We start from the raw sequence: 23,146 nt of genomic DNA, 5'->3' as shown, positions 1-23,146 counted from the left end.
TGCTTGAACACTGCTCAATTTCTGGATTAGCTCATGCTGAGCCAATTAAGAGGCTTCTGCACACAATGGGCTTATCCTGTAAACTCACCTTTAGTTTAATAAATTTAGCGCCAACTGTTCAGTGAAGCTTGGATCCTTCTGTTTTCCTTTTCTGTCAGGTGTGGTCATTAAAGATCTCTTATCAGTTTCAATAAAACCGGGAGCTTGCCTGGGACTGACATACTTTCCCTCCATACCTGCGAGCACTACTTTGCGCCCCACCTGACACCACTGTACTCCGGTACGAAAGAGGTGGTCCCTTCTGTCCTTTTTTTTCTTTCCTTTTTTTTTTTTTTTCCTTTTCAGAAAGAAAGGAAGCTATTACATTACTAACCACACAGTGGTGCTAAATGGCATTTGGATCATTTCTTTAGCAGAATATAAGAAAACCTATTCCATTTTTAATGTATGTAGAAATCAATAGTAGTAATAGTAATACAGTAGTAACCAAGCTTATATTGGATCATAGCATGAAAATAAACTAGCAACCAAAACAGATGATTTAAGATGTGCACCTTGTCCAGCAACAGGTGCTTGTGCCTATTTAGTGTCCAAGAAGCAGAGAATGGCCTTTTGCCTCCACCACTGCATTTGGTACACTGAAAAGAACAGTTTGACTTGTGCAATTTTTTATCATCAAATGTATTTTCCACCAAAAATAAATGTAGTCCAGTAAGACTTCATTTTTCTCAATTTTGATGTAGAAATGTCTCTTTTTTTTTTTTTTGCATAACAACAGGAAAAAAAAAGCTTCTATGCAGTGACTGACAGTTTCTGGCTGCAAAAAATTGTTCAGGAAAAATAAAAGCAAACATAAGTGGTTTTGAAATGGCTCAGCACTGAACTACTGCAGCACTTACAGCATCAGAATATGCTATGATACACAAAAATGTGTAAACCTGTTTTTAAAGCAGATGGCACTTTGTATCGGTGGCTTTGGCTGTTTTTTATGCAGAATTCATAATTGAAAGTGTTGGTCCTATCCATTCACCAGCTTTGATTTAAAGAAAGACTTAAATGCATACCTAACTTAAATATTGGCATAATCCCACAAAGTCAAATCAGTGTTTTGAACACTACGCAATGTGAAAGTGCTTCTGTGCAGACAAATGAATAGTGCTGTTGCAGGCTTGTACAGTGCGGGTAGCATGCATTTTAGTAGGTGTCTCCAGAATTGTGAATGTCCAGCACTTCTGACAATCTGAAAACTGCAACCCATGAAAACACATTTATATTGTTACAAGCATAGAGGATACGAAAAGACAACTGAGTTAACAGTATCTTTAAGAATCCGGATTGCTCTTGTTTAACCTGGGATCCAGCAAGGAACTTAAGTGGATGGATTCTACGTGATTCCAAAATGTCTTAAAACACTTGGATCATTTAAAGCTTAGTGAGTGGGATCTCTTCCCTGAGGAAACTTTTGAGAAAGGCAATGTTTAGGGTCTTTATAAAGGCATTTTTTGCTGGAGGACCTGCAGCACATTGGGTTTATCTTCTTTCCACATTCCTTCATAGAACAAAGCTGGCATTCCCTGACCTTCACAGTCTGTCACTGTCCCTAGGCTCACTGCGATGAAGAACATCAAGAAGGGATTAGGATTATAATTTTCCCCCTCCTGTTCAGTGACAGAGATCTGTCATTTACATGAGGCAACATCAACCGATATTCTGCTGTTGTAAAAGTGCCCTAAGCTTTCAAATATGCCTTATCTTGTTACTGAAATGACTAAATAAATACAGTGAAATACAATCACGAACTCTAGAGTATCTGGATATAGAATTAGTTGTGTCTTTTTTTTTTTTTTTTTTAAATTAGTGGTTCAATTAGATACTGTATATAGCAGTCTCAAAAGAAGCCAGACATTTTGCCTGTGCTGGACCTAAGATAACTGTGTCAGGCAAATTTATATGTGGATGCTCTTCATTAGTAACAAATACTAAATGCATGCTGTTCAAATCTGCATTGCCAATTTGAATGTTTTGTCTATACAGTCTAATATATATATACTTAACCGTAAGTATGGAAAAATTCCATTTGATGTGTATAAAAACAAGCAGGACAGCTGAGGCTTAGGACTAATCCAGGGAGAACTGAATCCTATCAAAAACCTACTCTTGATGCTCAAACATTAATTTTTCAATGGTTCCCACTCATTGCCGTTTCCAATTGGCAGCGCATGTAGTTGCTCTGCCTGACAGTTTCAGATGGAGCTATTTTTGTCATCTGCATAAAGGGAAAAAGGTGATCAGAATGATTTTTGAAAATGAAACAAAGTCTACAAATTCACATAATGAGGAAGCAGTACATCCAAACTTTTATTCAGAAAAGAAGGTGGGGGGTGAAGAGTGCAAAGAGTTTGTGTTTCATTGACAAATTACTTCCTGTGGGTATCGTAGCTTCCATTTTATGTCACTAAACTAGCAGAAGAGTAAGTGACTTGACATCATCTGGTCTTTTAATGCACTCATGGATAACTTACTATTTCCTGTATCAAGAGGCTGAAGGCGGGAATTTGTTGTTAGAATAAATATAATGCAAATATAGATACATGGTCAGAGCCAGGGGGAATTTAAGTAGCTAAATTCTAAATTTTCTTGGAACTAAAGCTTCTCTTTTCCTAAAGCCTGTCTTAATACATGTCTGGAACTCTTTCCTTCCCAGACCCTCATTAAGCGTTCAGCTCATAGATGTGTTTATTTTACAAAAGTTACACCTACAAGCATGTGCTGTCTACTAAACATAACCTACCCTTTCCAAATGATCTGGTGGTTCAGAATTCTTTCTAGTAAACAAGTTGATGATCGGTGTACATGTACATGCCTGGGCTCAGAAGACAACCATTTGTTAAAATGTGACTGTTGCTGTTTTAGGTCTCTTCTACCGAGTGCTTTAATCGCTATATTCCAAATAACACTTATCCTTTCCATCTTCAAAATTCATAAATTCAGTATTATTGAACTTACTCCAGTACACTAAAGCAACATCAACAGCTGAGATGCAGTGTGCTCCCTTGCAAGGATATCTGATAACCAGTTATTTGGGACACTATTCATAGACTGGAAGTATGACATGTCGATTTGCAACCATTTGGGACTCCTCTAACCTGCGTAAAAACTCTGTTCACCACAGTACTGTACAACAGCTTCATTATTGCAATAACAAACATAAAATTAAAATTTTCAAAATAAAATGCTTATAAAAAAATGAAATATATCATCTCAAACATAAAATATAGTTCTTTCATTCCATGCTCTGAACTGGAGCATTTTTCATGTTTCTAGGTGGAAAACTTCCATAAAAGAGAAATTATACGTTCTAGACAGAGATAAGAGTTACTTCTCTGCCATTAAAACTGACATTATTTATGAAAAGTCATACCTGATCATATATGAAATGAAACACTAAACTCCAATTTCTTTTAAGACTGAGATCGCAACCACAAATTGTAATAAAGATACAAACTACTGCGTGTTACTTACGAGGTATAATTGCGCAACATTTCATTCTCTTACCTAGTTTATCACTTGAACCATAGGTACATACCCCCCATCGGTGCCACATACCTTTTTCAGTTTGATGACTCCTTCCTGGGTGTTCTCATCTGTTGTGATGTCAAACAAGTTTCCTCCATCTCCTGGAACTATGTTGTACTCAATTTCTGCATTTTTCCCAAAATCAGGGTCCACAGCTCTGATCCTTCCAATAGCTGAACCAACCTGAGAGGACTCAGGTACTTTTAAATGGAAGATGCCTGTGATAAAGTGGTAAACAGTCATTCTTGGGATTTCTTGATAATTAACATAGTATATCTGATTAAAACCATGAAGCCTGTGCAAAAGTAAACAGACTTAAATCATCCAATTAAAATGATGAGATCAAAACAACAAAGGATTAGAAAAAGAGATGTATGTTTTACCTGCTGAACATGCTAATTTCCCCTAGATTCTAGATTTGGTCCAGTGCAACTGTAAGGGCCTTAGCAACTCTCTCTCTTGAGATATCTATTTATATTTCTATTTTTAATAAAATTCTACTTGTAGACAGTACATGTTTACAAGCATTTTCCTCCATGTTTAACAGTTTTTAGTATCTGCATTTTTTTGTTTGAGAAAATATATCTATACATTTCACAGTATTCAAAAAGAAAAATTCAATGGAAAAAAGGATTTTCACCCATTTCTGTAATATTCAGTATGATAATTACATGTACAATTCCTCGTGGGGGGAAGACACAAAGAGTATTTTTATAAATTAGCCACCAGAGGGTGCTCTTACTAAAATGTCAGCGCTAAACATGAATTTTTAGCTCTGCACATTTTTATTTTCAGTTTATTTACTATTAATGGTAATAAAAGTTAAAAAAAACACCCACACGAAAATTACACACTTAAAATAGGCATTACTACTGATACACGCGGACAAAATGGTTTCACTCAGGGAAACAGATATGTTGAAAAAATGCTAGACGTAACAGTTAAAATAGCTAAAAGGTCCGAAGCGCTTTGAGTCGCCCTTGACTTTAGCAACATCAGTAGCAGCAGGCCTTAGTCTATACCACCCTGCCCTGGTTTATCAGAGCGCTGCTGAGGCGCCTGCCCTTCCTCTTCTGCCGCACCTCTGGCTGGAGTTGTTATAGCGCACAGCTGGGAGCGAACACCACCACGGCGGGTATTTCCAGTGGGCAAGTACTGCCCACCTTTCTTCGCGCAGCAGCCTTTGCTGGCAAAACCACCAGCAGCTTTTGGGGCTGGTTTCAGTGGGCCCAGGAGGTTTGGTTCACTTCATCCCGGCTCCGAGTAGAGCTGGCATTTGCTTGCCCCATCAGCTGTACATTTCATTTTCCTGGGTCACCCTCCGACAGCTCTCACAGAGCAGTCGCTTCAGCGCAGGAAGACATTGGCAACGGCCTTCTCTGTTTCCCTACAGGAGGAAATCTACACCTCGTTTTCAATAGTACAGCAGGACAGACGTCTGTGACTAGTGGGAGCGTGTTGGGGGGATGTCTCAGAGATTTCCTCCTGAAGTGGTTCAGTCACACTTCACAAAAAGAGGCTCTGAGAAGTTGTATGTCGTGTAACAGCAGGAGAGATGACTTTCACATCCAGCTGCTGAATTAAACAGCAGACGCTGCTCCCTGTCATTATCTCCTTACGACGCACGCTGTGTCAGCTTTTTCAGCTTTACAATACTTCCAGGTGAGGGAAAAACAATGACATTAGCACTGCTGGATTAGGAGCACATCTACTCTTTTGTGAGCTAGTAGTTGGGGCTATGGTACCTATACAATTGTCTATTTGATTGCCTCTGAAAAAATCAGCTTTGTCTGCTTCCCCCCTCCCTCTGTCCATCCGTATGCAAAGTATATCTGAAGGCAAAACTTGCTTTATTTGTTTGACAAAATCCTTGTAAGTAAAGTCCACTTGTGTCGTCATCCACACTTGGACATTACCATTTGTGGTCTTGTAGTACTCATTGACCGAGCTACTAAGGGTTGTGCAATTATAATTTCCCCCTTTTTTTTCCAAGGGAACATACTAAAGGAACTTTTCCTTCCTCTTTTCCCAAGGGAATGTACTAAAGGAGGTTTTACTTCTTCTTCTTAACAGCTGTAAAGGAGCACTATGATGCAAAATATCATGAAGGCAGAGGAGCCTCAGCTATTACTCAGTTCTACTTCAATGACTCTGAGTGAAGAGTAAAATTTTAATATGGTGTAGGAGACAATCACAAATCCTCTTATTATCTAATGTCACTTACAAATATGCCTATTACTCGGTGTCTGCTATGCAAGTTATTCAGAAGAGGTAGAAGAAAAGGGATGCAAAAGAGCTTTGCCCACACTTGAATCTTATGTTACATTTCCACAACATAGTTCTAGCCCCGATGCCCAGGTCTTTTACAGACACTTACATTGTATGACAGATATCATTGCTGCAGTGTTTGCCCTTCACAGCCACAATTTTGGTGCACATAAAATGTAAGAGCATATGATAATGGATTTTTCCTTCTTTGCCTAGTTGACCTATTCTTAGTGAACTGAAGAGCACTCAGATTCGTTAAAACAAACATTCCTCTATAAAATACTGTACCTGGCTGTAAAGCATATGGGACTTAGATGAAGTCAAAGAAACACTGCATTACTCATTTCAGATTGTTTAGGCTTTTATCGGTTATTTTCAATGACTTGGCATTTCATCACTTCCAGAAATTCAACAGCAATAAAGATCGGGTCATTCAGATTAATTTGAAACTCTGAAGTAATCTTCAACTCTGCCAGAGTCAGATCTCTGAAGATGTAGTATGTAATTACACTGTCATCGTCCTCCTGTAATAGTATCTTCACAGCATATGGAAGCTGTTAATGGTGCGACTGTGACAACATACTTTCCGAAAGAAATAAATGAAAACAAATAATGTATATTGTTGCCAGCTCAGGGAAAAGCTTCAAAAGGCTATAACGTATATCATGAAAACCTTCTTTTTTTTCCCCCAGAAAACAGTGTTTGTACAGAGGACATTTGAAATGATCGATACACGTTGCACATAAATGTAACAGAAAGTTTTGCAGGTTTTTATTTTTCTGTTTCTAGAAGACACTACTTCTTGCTGTGGACTTGCTGTGACAGTTTAGCATTATTCAGTTTTTATATCCATATTGCCTGTATAGACTACCACCTCTATTTGCTATAGAGGTATATTGAAACAGGCCTGAGTAATAGCCTTTTACTCCCAAAGGTCCTGAAAACCTTGTTCTCTGCAGCTTCTAGGAATGATAGAACAAGCAGCTCAGACAAACTTATGCAGCAGCTCGTTGTGCTGCTCAAACAGTTCTGTCAAATTTTGTAGATTGTCTCATGTGACTGCCTGCAAAATTCTTCCCTTCCACTTGCATAAATCTCTTTTAAATGTATTTTCTAAGTTTGCTGCTGGCTTTTGCAAAGGATGAGTGACATGGCACGTACCAAAGGAGCAAGCCCTTACTTCCCTCAGACCGCACTATGAAACTGGACTCTGCAACTAGTTACACTTCTGCTGATTTCAGTAATATATTTTGCATGCGTGTCAGAATACTTTCACATACAGGAAACTTAGTAGTAATGCATATTGCCTGGTCAAGATTTTTTTCTCTGTTGTGAATGGCATTTTAAGAAAAAAAAAAAAAAAAAGAAGTTATTTTTAAGGCCAAAATTCATGTGCCAGTTGACATGCTTAACTTATGCAACACTTTGCACTCAAATTATACTTAAAATTTGACCCTGAATCCAAAACTAGAGAAAGTCTGGTGATTATGTAGCTTAAAATAATCATTCAGGCATTCCCTTGTAAAGGCTGCGTAGTGTCTAGGTGACTCAAGGTGTGAGACTCTCTGAGTTTCGGGTTGAGCAGCATCAATGAGGATGATAAAAATGAATGAGTGATGATGCTGGGTTTTTTTCAGCTTTTAGGCTGAAATGACTGATAGGGCTTATTACTCAGCCCCAGAAGCATTCAGGAAACTGAGGTGGAGGTGAGCTAACAACTAATACACGCTGCCTCTGAGTTTCTAAAACAAAGATGGTTCCAAAGCGCATAGCGGGAAGAAATCAGAGCTGGGTAAGTGACAGGTAATCAGTCATATTGACTGAAATTCAGCACACATTTACAGTTCTTTTGACATGATTAGATTAGTTCTAGTTTTTAAGGCTCAAAAGCTGTTCTGGGGTTTGATTTTTATTTACAAAGGTTTTTTTGGTTCTTTTTCTTTTGTTTCTCCACACCTGCAGTTTATGGGCACACCGTCATTTACCAAAAAGGTTAATTCTGATGAGAATAAGAACTGAAAACCATTATTACATCTCACCAGCAAAACAACCATTAAGAAATAACCCAGGTTAGCATCTAAGGACTTAAACTAAATGCATAATGGCCTTCAACCAAACAGCTGCAAATGTTGTTTGAGCTTTTTAATCTGTCACCATACATGTACTGTGTGTATGCAAGATTATCCTCTCCTGCTTCTTCTTTGTCTATGCATTTTCAGTTCTCTTTGGCAGCTGCCAAAGCGTTACATTGCAGTTAATCATACTAGCATGGCAACAACATTGAGATAAAATTATTTCTTTGTCTTTGATTTAAATCTTTAATGTTTTCTCAGGAAATAAAAAAAAAAAAAACACCACCAAAACAGGTTACTTATATTATTATATTCTTGCTAGCTTAAATTACCAAGGCATTTCAGTTTTTATCCTGGCCAGGTTATAAAGGCACTGATTTCTGTCTTTTTAGGAAGAATCCAAAGTTAACAGTTCATATCTACTTGCTGGTGTTTTAATAATAGTGTAACAGGCAAAAGAAAGGATAATAGAAATACAAGCAGATATTTAGTATACTAAACCTGTTACATCAGCTACAGCTAATCAGCCTAATAATTAGCGGCATCTGATGTATATGGTCCTAAAACTGGGAGGATGTGATTTAGCACAGCAATGAGATATATTCGTGTCTCTTCTAGCTGTGGCTCTGTGTCCTGCAGGGGGCTGGGACCTCACATAGGGAAGAGAAAGGACAGGTTTTGTCACCATGTGGTCTGATGCAGGTCACACATACCATAGGCTCGTAAAACCTCAGCTATGGCAAAACTTCCTCCATCCTCAAACCCACTGCTCTGAGTTAGGGTTTACAGAATCATAGAATCATAGAGTTGTTATGGTTGGAAGAGACCTCTAAGACCATCAAGTCCTGTTAACCTAGCACTGCCAAGTCCACCACTAAACCATGTCCCTCAGCACTACATCGATGTGTCTTTGAAATATCTCCAGGGATGGCGACTCCACCACTTCCCTGGGCAGTCTGTTCCAATGCTTGACAACCCTTTCAGTGAAGAAATTTTTCCTAATATCCAATCTAACCCCCCCCTGGTGCAACTTAAGGCCATTTCCTCTTGTCATATCACTTATTACTTGGAAGAAGAGACCAAAGCCCACTTTGCTACAACCTCCTTTCAGATAGTTGTAGAGAGTGATAAGATATCCCCTCAGCTTTCTTTTCTCCAGGCTAAAAAACCCCAGTTCCCTCAGCCACTCCTCATAAGTCTTGTGATCTAGACTTCATTATGGCCTCATTAGATAAAGCATAACCATTCTTAAAAATTCCTGGTTCTCTGCTGTGGATCCCAAAGTCCACACCTAGCAAGAGATACATCTCCCTAGACTGCAGAGGTCCTGGATGTCCAAGGGTCCCACGTTTTTCAAGGGAAAAGGGGCAGAAGCAAAATCCCTTTTGAATTTGATCTTGCCTAAGCTTAGGGAAATCGACATGATGGAGCTTCCCCAGGGCTGGCAACTGCTGAGCCAGGACTCTATCAGCCCCTCAGGCGAGCTAACAGGCTGAGTTTTTGAGGCCATCCTCTTTCTTCCTTCCCTAAAGGGAAGAAGAAGTTCATCATACCTGGTATAATTTTTAAAAATTTCAGTTTAACCATTTCCTGTTTTTTCCACTCATAAGCTGTTATCAGAAAGCTTTCTAAAAATAAACCTCCCCATTGCATGTCAGACACAAACTCCACAGAGCATAATACCCCCCTTGTTGGAGCAAGGGTCCGGGAAATGGGAAATGCCAGTTCATTTTCTCAGCTGAAGATATGCAGACCCACAGCTTCTGTCCCCAGAGAGTGCTGGGTGGAGCAAAGACGACAGAATATTCTGTTTAACAGCATAATGCAGAAATAATTCTAGAAGCAGTTGGTTGGAGCCACGGACACTCAGATGTGTGTGTCCTCATACCTAGGCAACAATAATCACCTTCTCTCTTTTGTATGTTGGCACAGTTTTACTAGAAGGGGAAGAAAATGCACATTTCTAGAACTTCCCCATGTTTGTAACTAAGGCTTTCCCCTATATGACATGGAGTTGAACTCTGACAAGCTGAGACCAAATCAAGACCCTGAGCAACTGCTTTAATCGTGCTGTTATTACTATAAAGGAAAGATCCCACTATTATCACTCTCCCTTCCATTGGTCTTGCTATATGGAAAAGTGGTGGCTAAATGGTCAACTGGGCAAAGTCTGACTTTATCAATGCGTTCACGTGTTAGACATCGTACTTCCTGCATCTTTGAGGACTTATGTGGAAAACCAGTTGCAGATGATCAGCTTCATTATGTACCATGACCAATAAAGAACTGTTCTGCTAATATCCAGTCTACTGATTAAGAAATTATTACCAAACAAAAAAAGTCAGTAAAAAAAGTCCAAAATACAATGAGAAAAATAATTTATGGGGGTATGATCTAAAAGCTTGAATCAAATGTTTTTATGTAAATTATATAGTGGTTACAAACAATTATCAAAGTGCAGCATGCCTTACAGATAGAAGAAGGATTGTTTTCAGAAGAAAATGTCTCTCCTTTTTCAGAATCTTAGGCAGCATGTAATTGCCATTTATCAGGTAGGTCTATTGTTAATATTCTGGTCATCACACTGTCACCATGAAATAAATCAATACACTTATTCCCTCTATAAAATTTAAATTGCATGATATATGTGAAACATTAACATGATAAAAAGTATATTGCTGAGGATGGGACACAGTGTTTGTAATGCTCTGCTTAACATCTCTGCGTCTTAAATATCTTGCAGGAGTTTTTTCATACTTTCTTTATTACTCTGGCACAAAATATAATAACACAATTTTACTACAATTCATTCACTTAAGAATGCGGTCAAACCATTTACTTTAGGATCTAAGCCAAGTGCTCTAAATCATCTATATTGGAAGAATCATTTTTCTCTCCATTGACTACGGAAATTAGGTGCCTATCTTTAGTCCTCTGAGTCACACCTACGTTGCATCCCTAAAATCACCTAAACAAAACATGCTCAACATCTGTATTACTCAGAATACTACCTGTGAAGCTTTGATTTTCACATGCTTATTGGGTACATTTTATGTAAATGGTTTTCCCTGAAATTTAGCACAGTCTGAAGCAGAAAATTATTATTTTTCAAGATAAAAATGTGAAATAATTGAGTACAAATGCATAATAGTTTACTGTTCTTTGTTTTAAGTTTTAGTTTACTGTATGCAGTTTCCTTAAAATACTTGCGACTTAATGTGTGATATAGACCAAAAAATAATGATACAATAGGACAGCCATTGGCCTCACATTTGCAGTCTCTCATACAGCAAGTATGATCAATTTATCAAAAGCAATGTTTATGTCTTCCAATTTAAGCGTTTAAAGGTGAGATCTCGATATAAATACTGCTCCTTTTGCAATGAAATCTATGGGTAGTAAGTGCTTAATTATAGCTCCTTCTCTTGAGAGCGTTGGCGATCACATATCTAAGATCAACATATTTGCTGTGGAAGCCATTGAGAGAAAAATAATTGTCATGAATTCAAGAGAAAACTTGAAAGAGCTCCTCTAGCATATTTATGTTATTTTCTTTTTATTTCTATAGACTTCTTCGTGCAAAAATTAAACTAAACATATATTTTGGACTCAGAGAAGACAGTTTCAAAACTGCTCTGTATCTGTAGCTCCTATTGCTGTCAGTAGGAATCTCTAGATTGTTGCAAGCACTTTTTGGGCATCTCATTTAAGGCTTTTCCAAGGAGCAGAGGAGTCCTGAAAATCTGACTATAACTGTGGTTGTTAGGTATTTCTGAAAATCACGAGCATAAACTATTGTGATTATAATTAGATAACTACAAGTGGTCTGTTTCACTTCACATTGCACTGTAGCCTCTACGTTTTCAGAACGCAAGGCCACCACGGTCGCAAGCAGAGAGGCTTCTTCCTTGGATGGAAGGCCTTGGGGAAAAAGGCAGATGCTGCCAGAAACAATAGCGATGCAGCAAGTTACGTGGTAGTTTGTGAGTCACTTGCAACCAATTCTTAAGGCATTGCAAGGCAGCCCCAGGCTGTTGAATCTGTAGCCCTAGCTACTCTTCAGTATTAGAGAGTAGGTGGACATGCATGGTGCTTCTAAGCCATCCCAAGGTTACCGTGGATAATTTCATGCATCCAATCTAATTACTCTCCTTGTTTTGAATGAATAATTTGTTCACCGCTCCCCACAGAAAACACATTGGGGTGGAATGAGTGTCATGACTCCTGCCAAAGGTTGTTGAATTTCTGCGAACCGTATTTGCTTACAACTTCTATGCAGAAGGTAGCAGATGTAAAATACAATTATTAATGATAATAATATACTATGATGATAATGATGTGTTTAAAAATAATTGACTTATAAATCTTGCTGTTAATGATCAATTACCACTTAAAGCTGATGATCGGGGGAAAATGAATCGGATAAGTGCAGACTAACAACAGAATTTTATGACCAATAGATAATATTTAACTTCAACCACTATTGTACTCATTTGCATTTCTTAGACTATTGCGTACTGTGCAATCAGAGCATTACATTTTACCTAGTGACAAATTACCTATATTCCTCATTGGCTATGGAACAGCACCAAGAAACAGCTGTATTTGTTTTCATGTTCTGCTTTGCAGCTGAGGGTTCAGTCTCTCTTAATTTAGAGCTTTAAAGAGGTTTTTGTTTCATTCAATCGGTACTCCAAAGAGTCCTCTAAGAATAGCCTTTGCTAGTTATGCACTCTTGAGAAAGTTAAAAAACAATGTAAGTGTAGCAGACATAACATTTACTGAACATTTAGTGCTTTGAGAATTCATAGTAACTGAGCATTTCTCCCTTCAGTTTATTTCTCAGGGGATTTTTTGAAATATTATGGTTTCGTTGGGTTTTGTGTCATTGTTCAGTCTGAATCAAATGGGGGCAAATCAGCCCTAACTGAAAGTGCTTGAAGAATTCTGGTGTGGAAAGGAATAAGAAAAAAGTAAGACAAAGTTGGCATACGTGTAAATAGAGATCTGTATAGACGTTGAATTTTCTGTTAGCTCCTTTACCTTGCGCACACACAAATAGCAACAGAAGCCCACTTAACTGTCAGGTGCTGTGACCCAAGGTGGGCTGCGTGGCCTGGATCGCAAAGGATAGGCTCAAAAAAGCTACAACTGTACAAAGAAATGAAACGTCCCAGCTGTACTCTGCAGCCCGGAAGCTAGCCAGTATAGAATGGCCTATTTCCATGTTATTAAATTCTTTTACCCACACCAAAATAGGTCAGCTTCATGGAAAGTGACTGCAAAGAATAGTTCATGATCTGTGCTAATTTCCCCAAATGCCCTGAATTTGTCTGAAAAAGCTTTACTTGGTGTTGGTCAAAACTGTGCCCAGTGACTGTGCTAAGGCTAACAGTACAGACGATTTAAGTCCAGGACTTAAGTCTTCAAAGCCAAATAAAACTAGCCATTGTATACCTTCTTTTAGTCTATGTAAAAATATCTATGATAGCACCGGTTAAGTGGTGGTGTACAATAAGAAGAAAAAATACAGAAGCTTTTTTATGACTATCTGTCAAACCTGTAGCTAACTCAGGCGGGTCAAATAGCCACTAGCAGGCAAGGGTCACTGAGATGACAGCATAGTGGCCAAACCAAGCAAGAAGCAAGACAGAGCTGTAAAGAGCTTATCCGGGATGGTGAAAACTCATGATCTCAGTACAGCAACATGTGGAGAGACTCAGAGCTGGAAGTAAACCAACAAAGAGTAATCTATTTTAGCAGTGTTATTATGGGGGAGCAAAAAAAACACTTGGAGAGGAGAAGGAGTAGACGGCCACACTGTAATTATAAGATGAAAATGAGATCAAGGATAATTTTGTGTCTCCTTTAGGAGAAGGGAGACAAGACCAAATGTTGAACGTAAGGATAGATGAGGTAAGGAGGAAAGAGAAGGACAAAGGAGTGGGAAATGGAGATGCAGATAGCACAGAGATGTGAGACTTGGAAGGAACCTAGATTAAAGAGGAGTTACCCTAAGTCCTCCTCTGATTCCTGTAAGAGTACTGTGCAAATATTGGTCTGCTAGATTTATTCACATACTGATTTGACTGTCATTTTGCTGGTGTTAAAGCTGTAGTTAAGTGACTCACTGGTATTACAATCCAAAATTATGTATGTTTATTATTATTATTATTGCTCAGCCTCTGTATGGCTGCTGGTTCCACGATTGGCTTACAATTGCATGGGCCCACCTCTGGAGTCTTTGCATTCCTGTGTTCCATCACACCTTGAAAAGGTTGTTTAAAATGTATGTTCAACTCAAAAATACAGTTTTAGTTTACCCAAAGTCACAGGTAAATGGAATTCAGACCTTCTTATGATTTTCTAACATTAAAAGATTTAATCTGTGTTTCCAAAACCAAGCTGGTGATTTTTTCCGTTTATGTCTTACCTCGTAGTGGTTAGAAAATTAACAAAGATGGAGTAGGCCAGGATTCAACCTCCCCTCCTTTTCTGATTCAAAGCAAGCTCTGACTCAGTCTCCCACCTAATCATTGCCTGCAGGCTAGTCTGCAATGAATCTGACCACCTGTCCTGTGTAAGTATCTCTCATTTGGTATAAAATAAGTAATTAGTTGCTGGAAGTAAATTAAGACATCTTGGCTGCCAGGCAAAATCTTTAATCAATGAAAGATAGACTTGTTTTCATTCTGAGAGCCAATGCAGATACAAGTGCTGTATACAAAGCACAACAACTTTTAACAGCAGTACCAGGAGAAAGCCATACTTCCCTATCTAAATTGCAGTGGGTAGAATAACTTCTCAGAAAGCTGGGCAGACTGGTTAAAATATTTAATTAGGCAGATCGGAGCTCTGAACCTTAATCCCAAGTAAGTTTTCTAGAAAATTGGCCAAGTAGGGAGGGAATAAATCTTTTTTGTTTTCTTTTTAATCAAAACCTCTGCTTTCATTATTTTAATTTTTTAGGTTAGGGAACAGAATAATTTCTTAATCTCACACTTCTTTTCTGTAATTGTCTAATTTACTACTATGTGGGATCTGTGTAGTATTCTGAAATCTTTAAAAGCAGATACGAACACATGAGAAACTTCTCTCTCATAAGCCACCCGTCCAAAGCAGTGCGTTAAAAGATTTTTCTTTGTAGCTCATGTGGACCAGAAGACCTTTTACTTGCACTCTGTACCTGATCCCAATTTTGCAATAAAATCTGAGCAAGACTGATTCAATGCCACATGAATGGAATCAGCCACATTGAGTTTACTGAGTGAACAAAATTGACCTGCTTTTATATAGTAAAATCTGTGCTAAACAGTGTGTGTGCAATTTCTGTGACGCACAAAGGTTCCCAGACTATACAAATGAATAACTATTATAAGAGTGCTAAATCCATAGAGTGTGTATGCATAAGTATGTATAAGCAGGCTATTCCAAGTTTAGCACTTGGTTGTCTTTTCTTTGAAAATATTTCTACAGGTTTTAATACTTGACAGTAAACCCATTAAAATATGCTATTACCAATAAATAATCACTGAAAATAGATGCTATCTAAAGGGTAATAATATTCTAAATCTATTCCTAATGTCATAATTGTGGAATAGATAATAGATCATCCAGATAAAAGATTATTCAAGTAGCATGCAAAGGTTATATAACTAAAAGGGGGGGATTAAAAAAAAAAAAAGGCTAGGTCTCTTTTATAAAGGTCTTTTTTACTTGCACTGAAATTCCTGAAACTCCAGAAATTGCATCAGTGCAAGACATTTTATTCTGGTTTCTGAGTTGCCCATTTTGTTGACTTTTCTAGTTAAGATTGTTGTTTCCTCTGCTTTCTCCAATGGAGGATTTAATAAATCCTGTTAAATGCATTGTACTGGCCACTCTTGCAATCCAGATCCAATTAGCTGCAAACTCCTACAGTACGGACAGGCAGATAATGTGCAAGGTCTCAGGAATGATCCTTCAACCTTGCCTTCTTTAAGGTGTCATTACCAGAGAGATGAATAGTTGCTTTTCTGTTTCCAAGCGTGTTAGCATTTCTGGAAATTTGCCATGCTCTTTTATGCAAAGTAACTTGATGGATTTTGCTGGTATGCTTCTGGAAAGACCAATGACAGCAAGAAAAAAAAAAAAAAAAAGGCCCTTGTGATGTCTAGGCATTACTCTACAGTCATCTGAACATTTTAAATCTGGCTGTAAAACAGCCCTGAGGTAATGGCTTCTGACCACCAGAAAGACACTTTTTTTTTTAAAGCCAAGGTGTGCACAAGTAGATAAAATTCAAGTATTGGGTCCAAACCTTAATTCATTTTTCTTCTATTAAAAACAGTTTTCAATCATTCCCCTACAATATTGACTTCTCCTGTGAGTTGGAAATGAGATGATTAAACATAGCTTTAGCCAAGCAGTTCTTTTGAACAAAAAAAGTAAAATAAGGGAGTGTCACCTTAAAAATAAAGCCAACTTATTGCTGACTTCATAAGACACTTGAGAATGGTCTTTTATTTCCTAATATCTGAATAAAAACTGTAAAAATTTTAAAATTCAACTGCATTTCTTCTATCTCAGGGCCTTATCCTCTAAAAGTATATTTATGTCATATTAAAATAAAAAGACACTATTCCTTTGACTAAAATGATTTGCATGTGCTTTTATTGCTCAGCATATAAGCGTTTATTTCCCTAAATTGTTTTCACAGTTACTCTGTCATCAGTGAACAAAAGAAAGACAGGAAAACTGAAGCACAATAGCCTTACAAAATATGAATCAACCACTTCACTTAACTGGTTTGATTCCATAAAGTATAATTTATACCAACTAATTGTACAGTTTTTGTCATTTAAATGTTCAAGTAAATATAACTCGTCCATCCTTTCTTGAAGCTCACTCTAAGAGTTGGCAACAAGCCACAGCTGTCCTTGCAGCTAGCTCAGACTGGTCTAACGCTTGATGTGTTAAGGATTAGCCCGTTAGCTTCCAGGAAGTTTGTACCTAACTGTCTTTTTACTTAACCAGCTATCGTGTATGTGCGTAGCTGAGAGAGAAATGCCATCAGTTCCCTTCTGGGCCAGGATGCATGCCTACAGATAAACAGCTTGAACATCGTTGCTATGATAGGAAAAGTACTTTCCCTTTCAGTCTTTGCCTTATTTTTTTCTGGTTTTGGCAAGCATCAAACTTTGGTATGAAGCATTTATTTTAATATTTACAAAAAAGTTTTATATTTAATAATGAAACATGCACAGTAATGCAGAAAGTCAGCGTACTAATGAAGAGTCAGGCAAGACATACATAAAACACTTTTGGAAATAAATTTCTACTAATAAAATCATTCAGATTCGTTTTTCCTTCTAGTTATAAAGAAAATATCAGTTTTCTGAAGTGTCTCAGTTTTCTGAAATGTGGGCCAATAGATACCTGCAGGTCAAACAACTCTGACAGAAATATATAATGTTTAGAGGTTTTCCCTTTGTTACGCTCCTCATTACTGTGAGACGTGCAAGGTGGGAGTTCCCCACTGAATATGTTCAAAAGCACAGGTTCTAAATAAAAAATTCCATGTTCAGCAGGATAGTCAGTGGGTTTTCATCACTGGATGCTGATATCCCATCCAAACCTGCCTGTCTCCTTAAAGGACCCTCGATGAGATGAAGGTGTTCCGTGATACATTTTTTTGGCAAGCTTGTAATGTATTATTTATCAGTGTAGCTTCTTCCAAGTATTAATAATGTATGTTCTCCCATTTCTACTGTGAAATCTTTTTTTTTCTAGCTTAACTGAGTTCAGCAAATAAATTCAAACTTTGTTCTGTGATAATTAATATCTTCTTATTTGATAAAGTAATCTATAGCATGGAATCTTTGATATAAGCTATTTGGGAAATTGTGGTCCTGATTATGTGATGCAAAAACATTTACCCAGCAGCAGTTAGTGTTAAAGGACCTTCAGCCCCTTTTTTCAGTCTGCGCTTGGACTTCCCAGCTTTGTTGACCAACGATGAGTAATGCGATGCTGGAGGTCTCAACTCCCAGAACTAGTGAGGGATCTTTAGGTTTTGCCAGGCCTGAACTTGGCACCTAACTGGACCTGATTTTGAAGGCTTATTTGTCACATAAACTAAAATGCTGCACGAGTATCCTTTCAGCTATGGTAGTCAAGCAAATTGCAAACTCCGTTCCCTGGCAGGTAGTTACTCTGAATCATTGCAACGTTTTCAAAGAGCAAAACTGAAAAATACAGTTGCTATATTAAAAATAAAATTAATACTCCACTTTTTTTCTGCCAATTATTTTTGTTTAGCTGTAATTAGTCTTGTGTCTCTGTGAATTTCAGGCACCTTATACCTCATCTTACATACTGCTTAACCAAATGGGACAGGCTAAGTAAATCCCCACTGATCAGGATTTTTGCTTTTACTATTTTGATTAAGCAGAAGTCCTTACTGTACAAGAATGTAAATATGTTGCCTGTAACACATCCCGAAAACAAAAACGTTTCAGGTAACTGTCTGCTTTGATCAAGCTTGCTGCAATACACTGGAGTCCCTATATTGACATTTTAGCTTGTAAGCCATGTTAAATGTTTATTATTTTCAGTATCAACACAAACCTCCAATATTATTCTGTTCTGTTTTGTTGAGAGTCACTGCTATAATTTGGTTTCTATCATATTTGATATAATAGAAAGAAAAGGTTTTCCACCCTATTAGCATGCAAAGCACAGCACAAGTTTGATCTCTTGTGATATTTTTTGCTCTTTCATAGCAACAATTGGGCAAAGACGTCATAACTACAGTGTATGCATTAAATGAGATCTCAAGGCTATCTTCTTCAAAGAGGATGAAATATTCCATGATTTATCTGTGTCGTGAAAACTGACATTATATAAGAATAGTGTATTTTTGCAACACCATAGTTGATGAAGGTATACAATAAAATAGAAAATGAATAAGGTCCCTAACAGCGAAGAAAGTAAAATATACAGCTGAAAATCAGACACGGGAAAGAGCATTGGGCCCAAGCAACTTGCCAAAGCTCTGAGTTTTTCAATTTCCAGGCAGTTAGGCTATTTCCTCTTGCTCCCATAGTACCCTTCCAACAGCAGGGGTTCTAGCTGAAAGGAAGGAGCAGACTGCAGTGGTGGGTGGTTAAACCAGCATTGAGGATGAGGACAGCGAGAATGTTGGTTCAAAGAAACTCTCTGGGATGATTTGCTTGTTGAGTGGATTTGGAGCATCTCACAAGTGTTTTGACAGGATGTCAGGAAACACAAGGAGGCACCAGTGGCTGTAGTACATGTGAGTTCTGACAAAATTGAGTAAGACTAGACAGAGGTCTTGGGGGTGAAATTTAGGCTGGCAAGCATAAGCTGAAGTTAAGGACATTCATAGTAGCATAGTCTGAAATTGTCACACGATGTACAAGCAGGGAGAAAAAGATAGAAAGACAAAGCTTTAAATGCCTGACTGGGAAAAAGGTGTAAGGAGAAAGGATTCACATTACTGAAAGTAGGGGCAGTTGCGAAAGAATGGGTGCCCATAAAGAAGATGTAAAATTCATTTTGGCTATCTGAAAAAAAGGCTTCAGAAAGTTTAAAAACTTTCCTATGACTCTTGTGATTGTAGCTGAAAAGTTCAGGAAAATTTGCAAGTGTTGGTAAGTACACAATTCAAAAAAATGCAAAACCACACAGTTCAGATAAAGGCTGACGTCACCAGAATTCTGCATTCTTCACTGAAGAATGCTACAAAAGGTGATGGTAGTCCAGGAGGAAATGCAGAAACAGTAAATCACACAGAATCAAACTAGGGTCCAGTAAAGAGGAGAAAGAAAGCCACAATATAAACTCAAGGGCTACAGTGGGAACTAGGATGGGCAGCTTTCATGCCTCACAGTAAGCAAGAATATCAGCATAATAGGCATGTTCAAAATCTGTGGGAAAGAACAAAATCAGTCAGGCAGCGCAGTACCAAGGAGCAAAACACACAGGAAAGGCAAAGTAGATCTTATCCATGGAGGAATAACGATGGTGGTTAAAGGAAGCTCTAAGGCAAATAAGACGCAAAGAAGAGAATAGTATGAACACTAGCTAGTCAGAAAAAGTTCTTTAGTTCTTCTAAATTTTGCAGCAACCGTAATGAATTTAAATGCAGTATCTGTGCAGGAGCAATAAAAGCCAAAGTTACATGATGCTTGTACTCAGTTAAATGAAAAGAAAAAAAAGAAGTGGAAATAAATAAAACTGCAGGATATTGCTATAAAAAATATGAATGGGATAGCTGAGACAGTTAAATTCCTGTGGGTGCTGTGGATGCTACCTAGGGACACCATTTTGAAGACCCACAGCAAATGCACAGCACCCATTAAAAAGCAAATCGGTAAGGGTAAACAACATAGCTAATAAAAGCAAGAACACATTTTTCAAAAAAATGAAGTTGTGTCTCAGGGAGGACAATAGAAAGAACCATAAAATCTGCTTTATCTATAAAACCACAATAAAGAAGACAAAAAACGAGTTTGAATAAATCTCTGGCAAACAAGCTAATAATAATTGTCTTTTAAAGACACCTGGAGGCAAAAGCCTGGAAAGAACTGTGTAAAGCCAAGCCAAAATTGAGATATAGAAGAAATGCTCAGAGAAGATAAGATCACAAATGAAAAACCTAATACATTTTTTTCTTTGTGTTCAGTGTAGAACAACTGGGGAATTTTTCTATCCTGGAACACTTATTTATGGGGGACTCATGAGAAAGTTAAATTAGCTATAGAAGCAGTTGTGGAACGAACAGACACAACAGTAACAAATCATTTGGATTAGCTGTTACATGCCTAAGAGCCTGAAGGATAAAATAAGTGAACTATTATGATGTGTAATATTTTGCTTCAAACCACTGTGACACATGAAGGCTTGGAGGTGCTAATATAACACTGATGTTTTTTCCCCACAGATTTCCAGCAAGTTCAAGGGAGCTAAGGATGGATATGACTGACACGCCCTGGGCAAAACAATAGGAGCAGGACTAATAGACTCATGGAGAATATCCCATACTGAAAAAAAAAAAAAAAAATCAACACAGCTTTTCTAAATAAAGGTCATATTTTGCAATGCTTTCTGAATTCTTTACAGAGGTCAACATGCAGGTAGATATGTAGGGATGAACTCAAAACAAATGATGGGAAGCTGTTAATACACGATCAATCTGTGCACCTCACTAACATAGGAAATTTCACATGTTTCAAAGCAACGGGGCAACTTCCTGAAAGGGAAAACCATTGAGGGCTGTTAGATACAAAGACACCATCTAGGCTAAAAATGGTTAGAAACTGAGGAAATGTTGTTTGGCCTGTTCTTACGTATAACTTCTAGATGTCAGTGTAAGAGACAGAAGGCAGGGACAGATGGATCTTTGTCCCAACATGGTCATTCTTACATGCCTGCAGGAATGCAATATATTTTTATACTGAGGAAAAGAAGACGACTCTTTATATGAGAGAAAACTGTGAAGTTTCAGGTGTGGTTTGGTACCTAAAGAGCATTTCTAATACATAAAATGGGATTACAATTCATATGCAAGAAAAGAGATACAAAGCAAAAAGCTGCCATGATCTTACTGCAAATTCACACAAATGTTCTAATATGAATTTGCCTTATTAACAGCTTATAGCAGCTAATTGTTTTGGCATAGTTATTAAGGTTTATGCTTGATTAGTGTCTGCATTTCAAAGGTACAGAATATACAAAACTTCAGTAAATTTAAGGAGAGCAGCAAGTGACAATCCTGCTAATCATGCCCAGACTATGAAACTCTTTAAATTAGCATACTTCTGAAAAGCCTCATTTAAACTAATTGATATGAAATGTTATAAATTGTCAGTGGATGATCGCTATTTTGAGGCTGTGTTTTCAAAGACAGAGATAATGTTCCGGGCCAAGAGGCATAAAAAATCTGTTCCTGATTATCCTAACACCAATGCTTAGTGTGAGCCAGTTCTGTCTTTGGTACCTGGAAGTCTCAGATTATAACCTTTTGCCATTTGAAGGGGATCATCCAGTTTCCCTTGACAAAATAGTATTTCCCAAATAATTTTTAAAGTGTAAATGAAATAAACACTCAGGCTCAGGCTGGCCTCTGGAATGATGATATATACCCTCTTAAACACTCAAAACTCACACTTTCAAATTGAGCGTTATATTATTTAAAAAAACAACAGTATATTCTAAATTTTTTCATCGTATACTGTTCTTTTTCATGGATATCAATTTCTTATATAAAGGATTTTTCACATTATTACTTTCAGCCATGCTTATTTGAAAATTAGTGCATTTGGAATACAACATACTCTTAGGAAATCTGGGTGGGTTGTCATTGACATCCGTGAGAGTAATGTTTACAGTGGTAGTACCAGCTAGTCCTCCCAGCTGTCCTCCCATGTCCTTGGCTTGGATTAGAACTTGATACTGTTCTTTCACTTCTCTATCCATATTTGGCAAAGCTGTTCTTATTACACCTAAGAGAAGAAATGGGAAACAGAAAGAACAAGTAAACAAAGGGCTGTGATTGTCTACTATTACATTTTAATATTGGATCTCTTGGACCAGAAATGGAGCTCTTCCTAAAGGGTTGATAAGAGAGGAGTTCACATAGAAACATGCAAATCACTTGGGCTTTTCAAAAGTGTGCTCATCAGCTGTTCCACCATTCAAAATGACTGCTATGTCTTTTCGATCAGGACATGAATGGCTGAAAGAGAATGGTGCATTTTCACTAGGGATGTGAATGGGAGAGCACATATTTCTAACACTGGGCCCAAAGAATGCTGCATTGTGCGGAGCAGGGGAATGTAGAAGAGGTGGCAACGCATTTCAGAGACTACACCTTCAGTTGTTTCCAACCAGTCATTTGCCATCACAGTTAAGCTACTGTAGGCCAAGACAATATTCCTTCCGTACAAAAGGAGGTTTTTATTAGAAGACTCTCCTTTGCTTGAAAAAAAGTTTTCTTGATATAGCACATAGATGCAGTGAAAACTTTAGAAGTTTTCTTAAAGAACTGTAATTAAAATATCATGGTAAATGACAAATGACTTTTAATCTTCAGTGATTTTGGATAGCTGATATCTAAATATGTATGCCATAATCTCCCTTATGATATGTTAAGAATGTATGCAATAAAAGGAGGACTTGTAGAGAGAGTGAGGTTCTATTGATCATAGAATTACCTGATAAGCTTG

At 37.7% G+C, this 23,146-nt stretch overlaps 1 protein-coding gene across 2 annotated transcripts in view; it reads right to left on the bottom strand.

Moving 5' to 3' along the window:
• The window catches only part of CDH12 (cadherin 12), a gene marked incomplete at both ends in the record, with an annotated part of 165,706 nt that overhangs the window by 46,643 nt on the left and 95,917 nt on the right, over nt 1-23,146 (bottom strand). For both annotated transcript variants that reach the window (XM_082479622.1, XM_082479623.1), the window contains 2 exons: nt 3,607-3,794; nt 22,256-22,423. In XM_082479622.1, the coding sequence (XP_082335748.1) occupies nt 3,607-3,794; nt 22,256-22,423 (356 nt within the window). The remainder of the gene's footprint in view (nt 1-3,606; nt 3,795-22,255; nt 22,424-23,146) is intronic.

This window comes from Vanellus vanellus (assembly GCF_965231255.1).
Source record: "Vanellus vanellus genome assembly, chromosome: 2".
In the NCBI taxonomy this organism is placed as follows: domain Eukaryota; kingdom Metazoa; phylum Chordata; class Aves; order Charadriiformes; family Charadriidae; genus Vanellus; species Vanellus vanellus.
The sequence above is the reverse complement of the archived record's forward strand: the minus strand, read 5'-3'. Positions and strand labels throughout refer to the sequence as shown.